We start from the raw sequence: 18,954 nt of genomic DNA, 5'->3' as shown, positions 1-18,954 counted from the left end.
AAAACAGAATATATTTCATAAATCTTTGCATAACTGATTTAAAGGATCTTTGTTCACTGTCTAGTGTACTTCTTGTATTCTCTATGCCATGCCACCAATGGCAGTGAGCCATATTGGCCAACTCAAAAGCCCTCTCTGAAACTAACACATGTAAAATTGCTTATTTTAATATGAAAATGGAAGTCAAAAAGTACTACATGATCCATTTGTTTTATGATTTTAAAAAGATACCAAAAACATGTTTAATGAAATTCTTAACAGTGGTGCTCTTAGCTACATTAAGTGGTTGTTGGGTCAGGTGAGGCTTCTCAAGGCAAGTAATCAGAATATCTCCATGCTTTCATATTCCTGCTTCTTGTTTCTCTGAGATATAAGCGGCTTCATGTAATCTCACACCATTACGTAACACAATGTTCAAGGTGTCAAACGTCACATAAAGAAATGTTTTCGATAAGTCATATTTATTTTTCTCGATTAAATCTCTGGATCAGTCCGACAAAGCTCAGTGTTTAGTTTCTCATGCTCACAACAACCCATTTGAAACCCTAAAAGCTTCCTGGAGTTGCACTGAGGTTTGTGGTGAACCATGTTAGATGATAATGCAACGTTGCTATGTTAGTCAGATCTAGAATGATTTGCCTGACAGAACTTGAGGTTTTAAAGTGCCCTCCAATTTTTTTTTATTATCCCACTTGTTCATATATATAAAAAGCTTAGTTATAAATTGATTTTTTTTTTTTTGCAGAAGTACACTGAAAAATAAGTATTTCTCTTGTCTTTTTCATGTTAAAGATAGGTAAGAAAAATTGGCCTCTATGTCACGTAATATTTGTACCCCAATGAATCTAGAACGAATTAAAAGTTCCAAGAACTCCAAAAAAATGTGGTGCAACTAATTGTGCCACAATTTTTTTCTCACTGAATAATGCAGCCATCCTCATATGCCCACTTCTGAGGGATCTGGTGCCTAAATCCAGTTTCACAGGGCAAGAGGAGCATACAGCAGGGACAGGTTGCCAGTATGTCATAGGGCAACACAAAGACACTTGAGACAAACAACTACACTACACACATTCATACCTAAAGGCAATTAAGAAAACAATTAACCTCGTAGTCATGCTTTTGGATAGTGGGAGAAAGCCAGAATATTCAGAGCGAAACCACGCATGCATGGGAAGAACATGCAAACTTGACGCGGAAATCCTTCAGGTCAGGATCTGAAGCCCGAACCTTCGTGCTGCAAGAAAACTGCTACCAGCTGCTCCACTATTAACTAATAAATTAAGGAATTTTATCCCTTTCTAGAAGCTAAGTTTCTCGTTTTAATAGATTGATGGCAACAAAAGCAGGAGCTTATCCGGGGGACCATACGTGCCAGAACCACCACTGGTAAGGAATATTTTCTTTTGGAACACTTTGTGTTCTTAAGTACTAATTGACCATAGTTTATCCATCAAATGTTTACTGATCTAGTAACCATCTGATGGTTATGTGACAATGAGTTCACTGTAATCCAGCTGTCTCCATAATCACTAAATCTCAATCTGGTGACGTCATAGAACACAGTAGATATGCAGTAGACGACTCAGGAGCAACAAAGCAATGCCATCAAACCAATATGGACCAAAATCTCAGAGGAATGTTTCTCACCATGTGTTGAATCACTCATGCAGAACTAGCGTCGTTCTGAAGGGCAGCCAACACTGTCCTAGCAAGGTGTACCTAAAATAGTGTGTCTAGCTGTTGAGTCTTACCATGAAGTGAATGGAAATTAAAATTGTCTCAAATTTCAAAATTAAAATAAATTTTCAAACATTAATTCCACAGGCTACCGTACAACTGCTAAGTAGTTTGAAAGTCTTTTCAACCATGTAAACACAAATTCCCACAATTATAAACATACTATGACACTGACAGTGATTGCTGGTTGTTGAGTTGCATTAAGTCGTCGTCTCGGCTAATTAAAACAGGAGGACTCTTGGACTTCTTTCTGTGCATTCATCCTTCTGTGCGTTGTGCAGTTTACATTTGCACAACTCTGCAACTTCTGTAATCTTCGACTACAGAAGATTAAAATACCTTTTTTGTCGATCCTTAAAGATCAGCAGAATCTTTAGCAAAATAATAATGACATTTTTTATGAAGGATTTTTCTATTCTTATAAGGATGCTAGTCCAGTGTCCTTGTGTCCTCTGATGGATGGTGATGCACAGTTTTACGAATTATTTTCAAATATCTTAAAAAAGCTAAGCTATCAAATAAGAGAATAAAACTACAAATGCGTAATGATACGATCAACAAGTCTCGTAGAGTTTCACTCTATATGCTTTTCTAAACATGTGCCCTTAAACAGCACCACATGTGCCAGGCCATGTTCATACGCAACACTCAGAGTGGATGATTTAACCTTACACAGAGCACATGTACAATGAAAGGAAAACCAGAATCCTCACACACATATTTCACACGTATCTATGATAGTGGAGCAAATTATGGGCATGTTCCATGCAACGCACTCTGATGTAGATATTAAGCTCCCTGAAATCTGCCAGAGCGACTAGCAGACTTTGAGCTAACATGCAAAACAGAGGCGGCAAATGAGTGATGGCAGAAGGAAAGACGACACAAACGCAGAGGTGATTTTACCTACCACACACGGGCAGAGCGAAGGGAGCTTAGTGCGGCCCTTCATGAGCAAGAGACAGAGGAAAAACAGCCTCCCAGACACCCGCAGTAAAGGAGGAGAGGGATGGGGAGAAAGAGAGAGAGAGAGGGGATGAGAGGCTGGGGAAGGGGAAGAGGAAATAAAAAAAGAGGGAGGAGGGAGAGAGGGTAGACAGGAAGATGGGGAGGGAGGGGGTCATACCAGACGAAAAGAGAGAGTTTTCCTAGAAGCCAGAGTAGTTGGTGTTGGATGTGTGTTGACATTAAAGACAAGACTCTGAAAAGACAGGATGGCCAGTCTGCTCCAATCGTGACTCATAAAATATGTTTGCCACCGCCGGTGAGAGAGGGAGGGACAAGGAAAGGAGTCGTACAGACAATGAATCAACCTTCGGTAGTATTTTCTTTTCCAAGATTTTTTTTTTTTCCCTTCGCTTCCTCACTGAAGCACTGTCACACAAAGACTCAAACAATCATACATTGATGAGGCACTTCATGTTGGCACAATACATTTTCATAACTCTTTGCAATTATTATTTTTGATTTCTTGGGCATTGCAAATGTGCTTACAACCCCTTGAACTCTTTTACATTTCCTAATTCTACCAAAACAAATTTTTGTATTTATTTTACCGATATTTGAAGAGAGTGCTCTCTTAGCTTTGATGCCTCTAAATACCCTTCAGTGCAGTCCACCTGTGTGTCATTTGGTCTCAGTATAAATCCAGCTACTCTCTGAAGGCCTCGGGGGTTTATTAGACAACATTTCTGAACAAACAGCACCATGTTGAACAAGGAACACAGCAGACAGGTCAAGGAGAAAGCAAAGGGACAAAGAAACAGTACTCCAGGCTTTAAACATCATTCTTGCAGAGTTCTGTTCAATCTATCATCTGGAAGTGAAAAAAGTACACCACCACTTCAAACCTAGCAAGACATGACTGTCCCACCTAAGCTGACAACGTGGGCACAGAGAACATAAATCAGAGAAACAGATAAGGAGTTCATGGTAACTCTGGAGGAGGTGCAGAGATCCCCAGCTTCAGTGCGACAATCTGTTGACAAGGCAACTATTAGTCATGCAGTCCAGTGATTTGGAAGAGAGACATTGTTAAAAGAAAGCCTTTTCCCATGTAGGGCATACAGCAAACATGAGAAGGAACGTTTTATTTTTGGCCAACATGTAATAGACTATTGCAGAAAACTAACAGCAGGTTCCAATCTCAATGATGAAACATGATGATGGCAGCATGATCAAGCTTTTTCAAGCAGGTAAAGTGGAGATGTTCAGGGCTGATGGCAAAATGAATGGCTTGGGTAATACATACTCTACATGTGTTAAAGGTCCAAAGTGCAGATCTACTACAATAGACAATCTGTGGGAAGACTTCAAAATGTGTCCATCAAGTCTGACTGAGCTTGAGCGATCTTATAAAGATGAAAGGGGGAAAGCTTTCAGTCTCTGATAAAGACTAACAGCTGTAATTTCAGCAAAATATGTTTCTATGAAGGTTTGACTCAGGAGTTTTAAAAACAAACGCACACCACAAATTTCAGATTAATTTGATACAAGAAAAAAAAAATCTGTTTAACCTTTTTCTTCCACTTCCTAGTTATCTTTTAGTCTCTGTAGGTCTAAAATAAAATCACATTCAAATCGGAAGGAAAATCCTGTTTAAATATATATTTTGTGTAACGGGGTTTCAGAGTCAACAACCCAGCTTGAGATGTTATTTTCAGACCACTCACTTATTTTTTTTATTTATTTTTTAACTTCCTTTGCCCTGTTGAGGTCACTGAGACTGTGGAACCGAGCCCAGCTGTCAACAGGACCCTGCAATCTCCCAGGGCTAACCAGGTGAAGAAAAAGATCTGATTATGTTATTTTGTAATGTGCACATCTTTCAGCTTATTTGTTCTATCCTTTAGAAATGAAATGGTTTATTGAAAAAAAAACCAAAAAAAACTGGTCTTCATGTCTCAGTCCAGGATGTTTGTGTTGTATTCAGCTCCGGGCCTTGGAGCAGTAACCTTGTGAAGAAGCAGTGTGCAGCTGTCAGCCCCAGAATTAGTGTGATTCAAACATTATCTTCATCAGAAATTATGTACACCAGAAATTTATTAACGCTTGGGTGTTTAACTTTTAAAAATATATATATGCATATATTTTTCATATTTGTCAAAACTGCTAAGTACAGAACTACCAGGCTCAATCAGAAGCAACCAATCAGAGCATGGAGGATCTTAGCGCTGTCAATCATGCTCATGTACGCACTTCTCACAGGATGGTGGCAGTTTTAACAAATGTGAAAAACATATTTTTTTTAGTAAAAGTTACAAAAAAATTCATAGGAATGTTTCAAATTAGATTTGAAACAACTTTTCAGAATTATTGTTTTTTTTTTAAGTCAGGCATGTTGGTAGAAGTTTGATCATCTGGAGCTGCCTTTATATTTCAGAAACTGCTGAACATCTTGAATTGAAATTTCGTGGCTTTACGAGTGCCTATAAGCATCAGATGATAAAAGTTGAAATAATTAGAAAGTAGGTCAAACCCCTTGTTCGCTTTCAGTTTCAAGAATCCAACATGCCTATTTAAATACATTTTCATTAGTACAAAGTGTTCGCAAAGTGTTGCAAGTGATTAATTTGTGTTATTACTTTGTCATTGCTGATATATGGGTATGTATGTTGCACATGTGGGCACAAGTGGAACATACAAGGCATGTGAAATTTGTGGTGCTCGTGTGGTGAAGCTGTTTATCGTGTCCAAAGCAATCTTTGGTCACTTTGAGATTGAGACCAAATTGTGTTAATTTGTACACCGTTTTAAAAAAATATTTAACTAAAATCTAAAATGTTTGCCATGTTTTCACCATAAGTACTCCTAAAAACAGCGAAACCAATTACAAATTAATACTGAGAATGAATTTCCAATGCGAGTCCCAGTATCAATAACAGTAGTCATTAACAGACATCTGCAAAGCACTGCCCAAGTGAACATTTTACAGAGTGATGTTTAATACACCATCCAAAAACAGATAGACATGAAAGAAAGAAAACCAGCCTATAGGTTTTCTGTACCCTATTCATATTCTACTGTACTGTAGAAAAATGTACGATCCTGAAAAAAAAAACATGCACAGCCTGATCTACAACACACACACATTTATATAATATAATGCCACAATCAAAGTTTAAACCTAAATTCAAATGAGAATCTGTGCCAAGACCTTAAACTTTATGTTCACAGGCCTTTTTCATCCAATCTGATTCAGCTTGACCTATTTTACAAAAAAGAATGAACAAAACAAAATGAGTTTGGTAGAGACATTTCCCTTAAAAGACTTGTGAAAATAATGGCCTACTTTGAAATGGTCTGTCACATAAAATCCCAAATAAGTATTTTGAGGTTTGCGATTGTTACATGATAAAAATGCAAACGTTTGAAGGGGAAATAAAGTTTTGAAAGTCACTTTAGTGAAGGTGACACCATATACGTTTTCATTAATTTTATAATGAGGCTTTATAATTTCATGATTTTATTTATGCCACAATCAAAATTTGAGTACTTTGCCAAGGAGAGATTTATTGAAACTTTCATTTAGTGTACTGTAAAAAAGCCCAAAGGCAACAGAAATCATTTTTTGTATGCCAGTTATCATTCCTACCTCAACTGATTATTGTTTTAATGGTTGAATTTGTCTGCAGTTACTTAGCATTTTCAGCTGTTTCAAGGGGAAAGTTTGGTTGTGTGAGGGGATAAACAGACTAAAAGCAGCATGACCCCATTTGACTGTTTTACAGTGCGCTGCTGTTGTGTGATAGATGGATGATGACACCTACAGACGTTAGGCCCAAAGCCCTCTGGACCTCAGCGACACACCGAGCTGTGGCTTCGGCATCAGCTTCTCTGACAGTAACTGGAGACTATTGGAGCACATCGTGACATTTCCATCTGGGACAAAGCCCGTCAGAACAGTGTCAAACACTGCGTAGCTCACCGATCCAACCACACAGGCCCCAGTGCTTATTTTCCGTTCTCCTTATTCATGAGCATCCTTCCCCACCACCTCCACAGAGGTCACCCTCCTACCTTCACGCTGTGGGCCTCACATTATCAACACCCCTCAATGCCAGGACTTTCTCTATATCTCCCCATCTCTCCCTTTTTCTCTCATCTCTGAATCCTCCCTTCCTCCTTTCATCTCCATTCTCTCCATGATGATACCCCTGCCATGTTGTCATGGCAACAATCGGGCCCTGATTGCTTGGTTGCTTGGCAACTGACATCACCTATAAGAGGAACATGAAGATACAAAGCCAGAGACAAACAAGTCACACTAAACATCAGTGCTTGTGCTTAACTGTGTTAAGTGTGAGCAAATTTGGATTTTTCTCCATGCTGACGTCAGCTGGCATTGCTTTGCTCATCGTAATTTTAATAAATAATTTTCAGACTGGAAGCCACAGATGGGTGCTGAACATAAAGCAAATAATTCAAAAGTGACTCATACTCTGAATTGTCTGGAAATCTTTGGGCTCCTGTGAATGAAGAACTGACGCAACATATCAGTCACATGAAAGTCTTTCACCTACGAGGGCACAGACAACGATGTCTCTAGTGAACACAGACCCAGTTAGTCCTAAAGCAGCACAAACCTGCGCTCGGGTGGTAAACCGTTTACATGGATGACAACAGCAACTGAAACGTGACAATCCCTCTTAGCAAGGTTGCCATGAGCTCCTGAGCTGTAGTTTTAATATCATGCCACAAGGTGTCATTGTGTGCTGCATTGACAAAAAAGAAGACCTGCTCTCTATGAAAATCCGTTTACAAAGGCAATGCAAATCCTTTTCTAATTGATAATATCAGCAGCAGCTTCATATTTGTCGGTGTACCTTTCTCTTCTTTCTAGAACCTCACATATAGAAATCATGACACATATCAGCCAATAGGCACAATAAACATCTGTACTGTTTGAAATGGAGAGTCGCAGTTCTAGTCAAAAGAATCTCAAAACAGCTCTGGCAGTATGAAAGTTTTTCATAATTCTTTTCACTGCTTCTGATTTTGATTATTTATTGTTCTATTGATACAAGCACCACAACAGTTAGTTATGTTTCTTGTCCTGCAGGCTCATATTTACACCATTAGTAGCTTCACTCAATTGGGGATGTCAAAATCGCCAGCCTAAACCACCCATGATGGATCTAAAGTGTCACCTGTCATATGGACAGTTTCAGAAAGCACAGCTCTGCTGACAGCCAAAACATTTGATTAGATTCTCAGTTGGATCCGTTTTCAACATGATCTCCTAGAAGGTAGGGATGGGAATCTCTGATCTCTATCCGATATACACATATGGATCCACAAACTACGATCAGATACTTTTAAGATTCCTCCTCATCAACCAGGGGTTCAATTAGATAAGATTTACTTCCTCGTCATCGATTAATCTTGGTTTAAATTAACTTGTTTTGTATACATAATTTTTCGTTAATGAAAATTAATGAAGCAATTCAAATTGTAACAATTTATTAATGAATTGCCATTTTAGGTAAGGTATCTTAACAAAAATATGTCAATTTTTGAGTGGGAAATATTTGAGTGTTTGTGGCAGCGTTGTCAGTTGCTATAGCAACGAGTCTGCGTAGCATAGCCGACATAGAGATCGAGAAAGAAAGAATACCAGAGGTTTTGAGTTATTTTTCTACAGTTTTCTGCGTTGCCTTTCACTTTTGCTGTGGCACACTGCACTGAATTAATACCTATTCCTCCAGGTTTCAATTAGTTAACCGAATTGTTGTACCGCGGCAGTGCGCCTATGGATGGCATATAAAAGAATAGTCTTTTTCCATCCAGCGTTACGCGCATGCGCGAAATTTCCATACGGAAGCGATAACACGCAAAGGGTCCAAAGCATCTATTATGGAATATTAGCCAATTGTCCGCTGAAAAATGATGAAATGATAGTCTCACCATGTGTGGAACTGAAGGAAGAAGAACGACGTGAATCTGGCTCTGAAGACGGTGAACTGATTGGCATCTCCACGTTTCCATGTGCCGTTTAAAGTGAGTTATAAAGTTAATCCTGGTTCCATTGTATTTGACAGCAGCGTGGCACACTTTACAAATCGCATTTGCCTTTTCAAGATGTCCGTTTCTCGTATAAAATTCATAGTGTTGCCAAACCTTAGATTTACAGTGTGGAGGTGAATGTATCGGTTCCGCTGGTTCCGCCATCTTTGCTAGTTGTGATTACGTACGCGCGCCCGCCCGCACATCTTCTTCATCTTGTGGCGGTTGGCGACACTGCTTTGCGGTCTACAAGAAGCGCTGTTTGGTCAATATTTTAATTTTTTTTGCATTACTATAACCGATACAATGAGGTAAAAATCTGGCGTAATTAGATTTTTCATTATAATTCAAAGAAATGTAAAGCTGCCTTACCAATGTCTTCCAATCACGCATGCGCATGTCAGTGGCTCATTGGAAACCGGTTAATCTTCCCACCACTACCAGGAGGAGGATTTCTTTACTTTGCTATTGCTTAACAGGAATGATACATGAGTTCTGTTGAGCATTCATCTTGAAACCCATACAATGTTTAAAAAGCATTCATGCTCCTTAGTGAACTTCTTCCCCAATCTAATTGGTGGTTAATTGGTTAATACAAATTAACCAATTAATTGGTTAATACCAATTAACCAGGCCTTTGAAGACCTGGTTAATTGGTATGATTCCATTATGCCCTTAATTTAGCTCCAATAATTTTTTTTTATCCCTTCTTTGTTTTCTGCCCCAATGACATGGGACAAAACATTCAAATTTGGTCTTATCTGACCGGACCAACTTCTTCTTCTTCATGTTTGCAGTATCTTCCTGATGGTTGTGGAAAACATTATTTTGTTTTCTTTTAAATGAAGTATTGGACTGTCCCTGGACTTGAACATATTTAGAGCTGTAAAGATTAAAATATTTTTCTAGAATCTAAATTGGCTTTACTAACTTGGTGACATCTGAGGGCAATTAGTTGAGCTGGATTTTATTTAGGAGCGCCAGAATAAATAGGGCTGATTATAAAAGCACGCCACAATTTTTACTGAAATTTGTTTGTCTTGAAGTAACATACACTGATTACAACAACAGCTGTAGAAAAGGGTACGTAAAAACCTTTAAAATTAGAAATAGAGCAAAGATAACATTCTTGTAACCATTGTGTCCTCAAATTATTTAAGCGTTCCTCATGGAGCGGCTTTGAAGAAAAAAATACCAATGAGGCAATGTGGAGAACAGATTGAGTTGTGTACATTTGACAAAGAAAAGCTCCTAACAACTGCCTCGCTGGCTCATATGCCTGGTGGGATGACTGGTATAATGAATAAACTAAAACATTTACTTGTGGCAAAAACATACAGCAAGCCCCTCTGTTAGTTCTGCAAGTCTAAGTTGGTGAAATGAGAATATTGATGAGCATTTGTGTGGGAAACGATGTCTTTCTGACTCAGCCACCACCAATATGATAAAGTTATGAGGTGTTTAGTGCTTTAACAACATTCTCAACAATGAAGGTTCCTTCAGTTTTACACCTCTGGTGTCGCAGCGTCACACAGTATTCTTCAAACAAGGTTGCAGTTACAATGCACAACAGCACAGAAGCCACTTGTGCAGGAGCACGACACCGTGTGTGTGGATTCTGTCTGATCATGTAGGTGTGCCTTTCTTTCTCAGAAAGAGGCAGAACGTGTGGGTGAGTGGTGCAATATGCAGTTAAAGAAGCAGGGAAATCATTTACAACATTGGTAATTTTCAATGTTTCTTCAAAAGAAAGAGGCTACACTGACAGAAAAAAGAAATTAGGATTTGGGAGATTTATGAGAGCTTGCTAAAGTAGTCATACTATGTGAGCTTTTTCATATTTTGCCACATGTCACAAATTTTAAGTTTCTGGATTGGGATTTTATGCCACAAACCACTATGAATAAAGAAGACAGTGCGATGTCATAGAACTATGGCAATAATTGTCATGATTCACTGGTGTTTGCGTATTAGCTTTCATGTATTTGTTTCTGATCATTTCTGTGGGGGTTTATTGCCATTCAGTTCACTTTTCTGTGGTCATTAGTTTTGTATTGGGGTATTGTGTTCAGTTACTTCTTTCTTGTGTTCTTCCTGCTGTGCATTTTGCCTTGTTAGGATATCATTTTGTGTTTTAGTTCAGTCCCCTGAGTATTATCTGTGTTTATTTGTCTGCCTCCTTCAGCCTCCTTGCTTTCACTCTACCACAGCTCTTCCACATCCGCACTGATCAAGCTCACCTGGATCCAGTGTCATTATTCATCACCCTTTCCTCGTAATTTACTCTCCTCTGTTCATTGTTCATTGCTCGATTCTTTTGTTATCCTCACAACTAGTTCCCTGCTCCGACATCTTCATACCAGCAGAGTAAATCTTTATTTTTAAGTCATTAAAAACTCGCTTGACCTCTCTGCCTCTAGTTCTGCCCGCATTTGGGTTTGACTAAAGACCAAATATGATAAGACCAAAGCTATTATTGAAAGAAAGCCATTAGAAGCATCTCTTGCTTCTAATGAATTTTGAAAAAATTTGAAAGAAGTTTGAAAAAAATTCTAGATCGGGTGTCATGACACTGTGCTTGATCCATAAAGGCAGGGCTATTCAGTCTAATTCTGTGCTGTGTGCTCTGAGCAACATTATGCTTTATTAATTATTTTACATCATATTTAGAATTCCTAATTGAACTTTCTCAACCATTTCAAACATATTATCACTTGTTGACAAAGGTTGTCAACCTATTGTTTTTGTCAGTTTCGGTTTCTTTATTATGTATTGTACCTAATTGCACTAACTAAGCCAATTAAAGTTGTGTTGTTTTTGCAAGTTTGACCAAATGCGTGAAACTGTGGTGTATTTAAGTATTCTTTACTGGTTCAGAGTTAGAAAATAAATTTGCATTTCTAAGTTGGACTGTTGAACGTGTTCTGTCCTGTTCATCACGCAGCATTGCAGCCTTTCAAAACCCATTGGTAAAAATTCATTGTTATGTGGAAAAAGTAGTGACTTGTAATCCAGAAATTAGTTTATTAGTTAATATCTTCTTGATGCTGTACCAATTTATAATGAGGTAAGTGTGAAAACTACATGTAGAAGTGTTTTCATTGTTGTTCTTTATGTTTCTATTAATTGCATATTTTACAATGTCAATAGGATTTTTTTTCATAGCTTATCGGAAAATGGTTGGAGCTCAATAAACACAGGGAATTTCTAGAGGAAAGATTGTTAAAAGCTGCAAAAAACTTGTGACTGGGATGAAGGTTCACCTTCATAATCCCTAAGCAGTCAGAACATAAATGGGTTTGCATCAAAACATATCTGTCTGGCAGAATGGCCCTGTCAAAGTCTAGACCTAAATCTAATTAAAAATTTGAAGCAATATGAAGCATAATGTTCTTTATCTAACCTAACTTAAATAAGAATGGTTTGGAGTGGCAGTTAATACAAATGCACATTTTTCAGATTTCCCTAGCAAAAAATAATAATAAAAAAATATGCATGTATCCTTTTCCTTTCATTTCCTAAATGTCTGGAGTTTTGGAGTTGTGGAAGTTTGTGGTTGTAATTCAGCAAAATATAAAGTTCATACAGTATTTGTTCTTTTGCAGAGTACTTTTCATCTCTTTTTATCCACTCAGCAATTTTCTATTATCCAACAAAAGTGTTAATGCCACCAAACTTGCTTTGGGGGTATCCCGTCCTCCTCTCACTCTGCCCCTAGAGTAACTTGACAGGATCAGTGTCTCTGTGGCTTCACGCACAGGCCTGATGGACGCCCGTGCCCTTGAATGGGGATCATTTGAGCTCACTACTGGATCACTAATCCTGACTCACTGCAAATTGCACATGTAGCGTTGCACACTCCTAGAAGGCTGAGCGCAGGGTTTTAGCTTCACTTCTTGTTGAAAAGTCTTAAATGCAGCAGCCATAAGCTTTCCCACCCTCATATGCACACAACAACACGTTCTGGAGAAATAAATATTCATATTAGTCGACTGGCAACCGAAGATAAAAACAAATGCAACGGACCAAAATCCACTCAAGGAAAGAGAATGTAGCCATACATGAAGCCAGTAAGATGTGCAAAGGCTGCTGACTTTGAATACATCTTGGTGAATGTATAATTCATAAGAAGAAGCACTAACTGGAGTAGGCTGGAAAGTGCTGAAGAGGAGGGCAGAAGGTAAGTATTGAGTGGAGAGAAGGGAGAAAGTGAGTGAGAAGGAAAAAATAGGTAAAATGAGATAAAGGACGGAAGAGTCTGGAAGAGACGACAGAGTGAGGGATTAAGGAGGTGAAGGAGGCAGAGAGGACAAATATATTTTTTTTTACAGGAATTGGAAATGTGAGAGCCGAGGAGTGGAATGAAGGTGGCAACAAGAAGAGGAGTGATAATGAAAGAGAAACAAGCTAAACGGGGCTGAAAAATATAAATGCTGTAAAAATGTGCTCCATAGCCTTGTTCTCACGCAAACTAAATTTTCTGCTGAATGTTTTTAGAAAACAGAGATGGGATCAGATTCTGTGCACTTTACTTGTTCTGTCCTCCGAAACATAAAACCATACGTCTCTGACTCATTGCCAAACGGGGAAAGAAAGTTAAAGATACCGTCAAGCTCACAACCAAATATAAATCCTGTGACGTCTCTTCAAAGCTGATATGCCCTAATATTCCTGTTCTAAGTGTTATGTAATATCACTCCTCTGCGAGTCACTGGTATAATATTTTGCAGTTTATTGGGTTTTTTTATCAAAGATTTTTTTAGTGTAGGAAGGAGCAGAAAATTACATAAACTGGCAAAAAAAAAAAAGTTTGATCTTAACACTCAGTATTATCTTCTGGAACAGAAACATTAGGTCTTCATGTTTAAGGTGTCAGTGACACCTATGGAATATTTTATATATAATCTACTCTCTCACCCATCCCCCGAATGGCTCTTCATCTCAAGTCCAGACCTCTCTCCCAGAGAGGACCTGGACTGTGAGGGTTCTTCACAGTACCTTAGCCGTTCCTAGGACTGTGCTCTGGACTGAGTTGTTGGATGTTTCTCCAGGTATCTGTTGGAGAGACTTCTCCAGAGTAGGGATCACACAGCGCTCTGATGACCACGGGCACAAGAGTTGCCTTAATCTGCCAGGCTCTTTCTAGTTCTTCCCTGAGCCCCTGAGTAGTTCTTGTGTTTTTTTAGTCCTGATGTCTCCTTCATTTGGGATGCCCACATCGATAACAGCTCTCGTCTGCTGCTGATTAAGAAACGCAGTGTCCGGTTGGTGGGACGTTACCATCTTGTCCATTTGAATCTGAAGGTCTTACACAATGTTAGCACAGTCATTCTCTACCACCTTGGGAGGTGATTCAAAGGGGGTTTCCAGTTTCCTGCCTTCCTACTAGTATCGTACACCTAACTGTAAGATGTTGGATTGTTTCCAGGGCCTCTTTGCATGCCTGGTTTGGTAGATCTGGACTTCTATTTCTCTGGTGCTCAAGGTCTGCTCCTGTGCTGCTATTGTCAGTGCTTATGTGTTGTCCCTCTGCCCAGCCCTTTCTAGCCATTGGTATCATTTGGTCATACTAACCACTTAAGCTATTGGTGATAAATCTCATGCAGTGGCTTTTCTTCCTATGATGATTCCTTCTCCTCCTCTTCTAGTTTCCTTTGTTTGAGACATTGACTGAGTGCTTCATTTCTCTAGGCCATTTTTCTGATGTATTCCTGGAGCTTGGATATTTCATCCCGGATGGTGTCTTTGATACTCACTAGTCCTCTGCCACCTTCTGTGCAAATAGTGCATCACCTGTGGATACTGGATTGAAGGTGGACTCCAACATGGTGAGTAGCTTTTGTGTTTTAACATTATTTACCCTAGCGGAGTATCTGATTGCTAGCAAGGCATATCTGTTGACCTTGTTCCTGATGTTTAGCTGACTTCTCTTAACTTTCCTCACTTGTTGCAGGTATTTGGAATACCACAGACAGATGACCACCACAAAAGAGGTTGTCATCTGTCTGTGGTATTACAAGGTACTTATAGTTTAGCGCAACATCTGCTATTCTCTCTTTTTAGAAATTTACTTCCAAGACTTGATGTTCCAGTAAATTCACAATGTTTTCCCATGTTTAGACCTGCATTACACAAATTTGTGTGTGTGCTAAGTTCACTGATGCCAAATGAAGGTGTTTAAAAAGCAATATTGATTTCTTTTTGATATTTCACAAATAGAATTAAGTGTAGAATAATATAGTTTGAATTGAATCGGTTTTGGTACGTCAGATTTTAAACATGGAATGATCAAAAATTGTAGATGTGTAGCAAAACAGAGAACTCACCCTTTAATTTAGCATCAAACCTTTGCTACACTAACTATCTCCAATCCAGCAAGACATGCAAATCATATGTTGGGAAATTAGGCCACAACTGAAAGAAAGTTTTCTATATTTTGCAGCACTGTTGCTGCCCCATGACATAAGGGCGCCCAGATGGGGGACCAACCTATCAGTCACTTTTAGCAACAAATGCACTATTTTTAAAGCCTTTTAGGAGGTTCAGTTGTTCAGCTTGCGTTCCAAACGCAGACATATGGAGAGGAGCTTCTGCAGTTCTACCTTTCAAGGTGAAAGGCAACTATTTATTTACTTAAATATATACTTAAATATATATCATTCAGTCATTTTATTATGCTCATAACTGTGTGCAAAGGAAAATTTAGGCTAACATACGCAACACACTTGTCTAGTGAGTGTCTCTAAGCTAGGTATGAGCATGCATGTAGCGACAGTGGAGAGGAAAAACTCCCCTTTAACAGGAAGAAACTTCAACCAGAACCTGGCTTGGTAGGAGCGACTGGTTTGAGTAGACGGAGCACACACACACACACACACACACACAAAACAGAAGAACTGATGTAGGATTACTTTTAAGTCAATGACTTCATGCAATCTGCTGGGTTTCCTTAGAAACTTTTTAAACTAATTTGAATAGTAAGCTTATCTTACTGTATTGTTTGACAAATAGGATCAATTGGAATGTATTTATGATGAAACTGAAATTATTTTTTGTAAAGTGCCTCAAGAAATATGTTGTAAATTGACACTATATAAATAAACCGAATCGAGGATTCATGATTTAAAGATGGCTAAAGAATGCCACAGACTTGCTGCAATTTCTTTTATTACAGAAGTCACCGCTTAGTACAATAGTGCTTTAATTCATTTGTCACTCACTGGCTCATTGTGCCTTCACCCACACAGTAAAACTTTGTGCACAGACCTTCGCAGGGGAAGCAACATTGTTCACATAACCTGTTATACAGTATGTGGGTGTCAGGGAACAGCTCACTCGGGGAGCTGCTTACCCATCAGCTGCTACATGATGGCAAGCCACACTCCTTACCTGCAATGCAGCCGGCATTTATTAAATTTTAATAGGTCACATTTAAAGCTGTATACTGAATAATTTGTGAATTTTAATTCATTCAACTTTGGCATACGTGTATCTAAATCTCAACTAGCGTTTTAAACCTGTTAAAAGTAATGTTTATTTAATTTCATGCAGTTAATTGTTTGTAGTATTTAGAGTTTTGTGAAAAATAAAGCCTGTCATTTCTATATCTTAACAAAGGGCTAGTTTGAAGATCAGTCATCGCATTCCTTAACATAGTTTTGTGTGCTAATGTGCTCTATTATAAACTGACCATCTGTCTCACAAGTTCTTGGCAAAAGCCTACTCCTCCTTGCCAGCTTTACAGTAAGTCTTTTCTCACTTTGATAGAGATGCAGGATTCTGGAACGGGTTTGGCGAAATATCCACCGCCACCAACTGTGGTCTTTAACTCACAGTTGTTATTGGGGTTTTTTTTTTTGTCTGCCTTTTCCAAGCTACATAAATGACTAACTCTCAAGAAAAACATACATGAACCCCTGGAACCTAATACCAACTGTACTATGCTTTTTTTTTTCTCTGGACTTTATCATGCTGGACTGTTATGTAACACCACTGGGTTACCATAACTGGTTAACAGAATGAATGGTTCTTGATATGGAAGTTATTTCACCAGGAAAAATATCTGAATTAATATCCAGCATATCATATATAGCAACGTATTCACAACCTATGACGTTAGAACTACATAGCAATAAATGTTATTGAAATTTGATGTGAAACAAAGTAGCGCATACATTTAAAGAGAAAAGAAATGTTGATAGAGTAAAATTCTGAGTGTGGTGTGCATTTATTTCAAGTGCTATTTATTCTGATGATCTTAAGAGATCAAACCTCTGTTTAGTCTTTTGCCGCTACTAACAGGTTTTCTTCCAGGATTACTCTATATTTAGCCCTACCTTTCTTATCCCTTCTGATGAAAAGCATTCCCACAGACTGATGCTGCCTCCACCATGCTTTACTTCAGGACCATGCTCAGTTTTAGTTTTTATCACACATAGTGTTTAATATGTGGGCCAAAAAAAAAGAACATTAATTTCTAATCAGCTGACTCTTGAAGTCAGCTGATTCAGCTGCAGTTTATATTTAGGGTAATTTCAGATTTTTGTTTTAAAAAGTGCAGGAAAATTATGCTAATCCTAATCCCTCCACCTCACATTTCTGCTCTACTTTGTGTTGGCCTGTCACATAGAAACCCAGTAAAACACCTCTTTTAGTTTTAATGTGACAAAATGTGAAGAAGCATCAAGGGTTATGCATCCATTTGCAAGGCACTGTGTGTACTTCTTTAAAACTGTACAGTATGTCTGCCACCTCATCTGACTACACCTCCTTATCTAAGTTTAACTGACCAATATTCTCTGTTGCCACGGAAACAGAGACGTTGATAAGCAAATGAGTGTGCCACACTTAAGCACAAATTTATGTAATACATCCGAAAGCACCAGCTGCACTCACGTCTGTGCTACCAATACCAAATAAGCACAAATGCATGAAAGAAAAAAAAAAAAAAAAACGCCTTTGATGATCACCGCCTTCACACAGCTGTGAGAGCCTCTGTGCATTTTTATTTGTGTTTCCGACTTTTTGTCATCACTTCCTGCTGGAAACGGCGCTCAGGTGCAGGTGCTACGGCGTATTGCTCACTCGCTGTTGAATCAGTTCAGCTGCAAGTGTGAACCCAGTTGAGGCTGTAGCTCTCTAAACACCGTCTGACCCCTCAGAGTGTCAGGTGTCACCCTGTATCAGAGCCGCACTATTTTCTCTTATTAGTCAACGCGGTAGACCACAGCACTGAAGATGCTGAGCATTTGTCTGTAATATAACACATCACTTATTTGGTGTGGTAGAAAAAGTGCGCCGTGCGTTAGCTCTAGCTTTCCGGATTAATAGAAAGCGGTGGCGAATATTGGGACGGCATGCAGATTTCCCACCCAGGATCTCCTCCTCACACATCCTGCAGCTCCGGCTTCACAAAGCCACCGCAAAGCACTGGCTCTCTCTGCCCTTAAAACATCCACGCAGGTCAGCCAGCCCCGGTGTACGAACTCCTAAAGCATGACACCGAGTAGGAGATGCGGTGAGAGTGGGAGAGAGTGTGCAGAGAGGGAGAAATCAAAGAATATCCAGTCCACACACTTCTCAGTTATCTCAGCTCCTCCAGTGCCTCTCTGAAATCTCCAAATCCCAAAACAGAAACCAAAGACTGAAACAATTTCCAAGATGGGATTTCTGTCTATGCAGATGACATACCTCTGTAATCAGTTAATTGTTTTTTCCAGTTGTGGCACCTCTCACTCTCTTTCACTCTCACAGAGCACGAGCTTGTGTAGGAGACAACAGATAAGCTTACCTTTGTAGTCACAATGCAGAGGCAGTCCATGGTACTTAGAACAAAATATTGGGGTGTATCTCAACCCCCTCAACCCCCCACGACAGAGGGCTGAGACCCCACGCCCCTCTCCCCAGCCTGCCCCACTCCTGCGCTCTCACTCTCGTCCTGCCTTTCCCCCCTTTTCTCTCCTTCCGTGAATCTCTTCTTTGACTAACTGAACCAGCGAGGGAAAGAGAGGATGGAGGGAGGGGGGAAACATGAAAAGGGAGGGGGAGGGCCACAGGGAAACAGAGAGAGAGAGAGCAATGAAAAGAGAGAGGAGAAGGAGAGGAGAGAGGGTGGTCTTTGGAATTTAGCAGGAGAGGGAAGAAAGAATGGAGAGAGATGGGAAGGTGAGGCGTGTATCCGTTATCCAAAAGGACAGGTGGTGGAAAAAG

General features: G+C 39.3%; 1 protein-coding gene and 1 long non-coding RNA gene across 3 annotated transcripts in view; one reads left to right on the top strand and one right to left on the bottom strand.

Annotated features, from left to right (window-relative positions):
• LOC106935253 (disks large homolog 4) overlaps positions 1 to 8,896 on the bottom strand; it is an 88,229-nt gene extending 79,333 nt beyond the window's left edge. Inside the window, exon 1 of one of the 2 annotated variants that reach the window (XM_015015620.1) lies at positions 8,647 to 8,896. In XM_015015620.1, coding sequence (XP_014871106.1) covers positions 8,647 to 8,727 — 81 coding nt within the window. In that variant the 5' untranslated portion in view covers positions 8,728 to 8,896. The remainder of the gene's footprint in view (positions 1 to 8,646) is intronic. The other variant, XM_015015619.1, reaches the window with a different exon arrangement.
• Positions 7,060 to 15,327, top strand: LOC106935254 (uncharacterized). Its single transcript, XR_001421860.1, has 3 exons — positions 7,060 to 7,988; positions 14,394 to 14,573; positions 15,188 to 15,327. It is a non-coding gene; the product is annotated as an uncharacterized LOC106935254 (long non-coding RNA).
• The last annotated feature ends 3,627 nt before the right edge of the window (positions 15,328 to 18,954 follow it).

Source organism: Poecilia latipinna, unplaced genomic scaffold, assembly GCF_001443285.1.
Source record: "Poecilia latipinna isolate Pla-1442-1.1 unplaced genomic scaffold, P_latipinna-1.0 Scaffold1935, whole genome shotgun sequence".
In the NCBI taxonomy this organism is placed as follows: Eukaryota; Metazoa; Chordata; class Actinopteri; order Cyprinodontiformes; family Poeciliidae; genus Poecilia; species Poecilia latipinna.
Note: the sequence above shows the minus strand (reverse complement) of the source record. Positions and strands in the feature narration are given on the sequence as shown.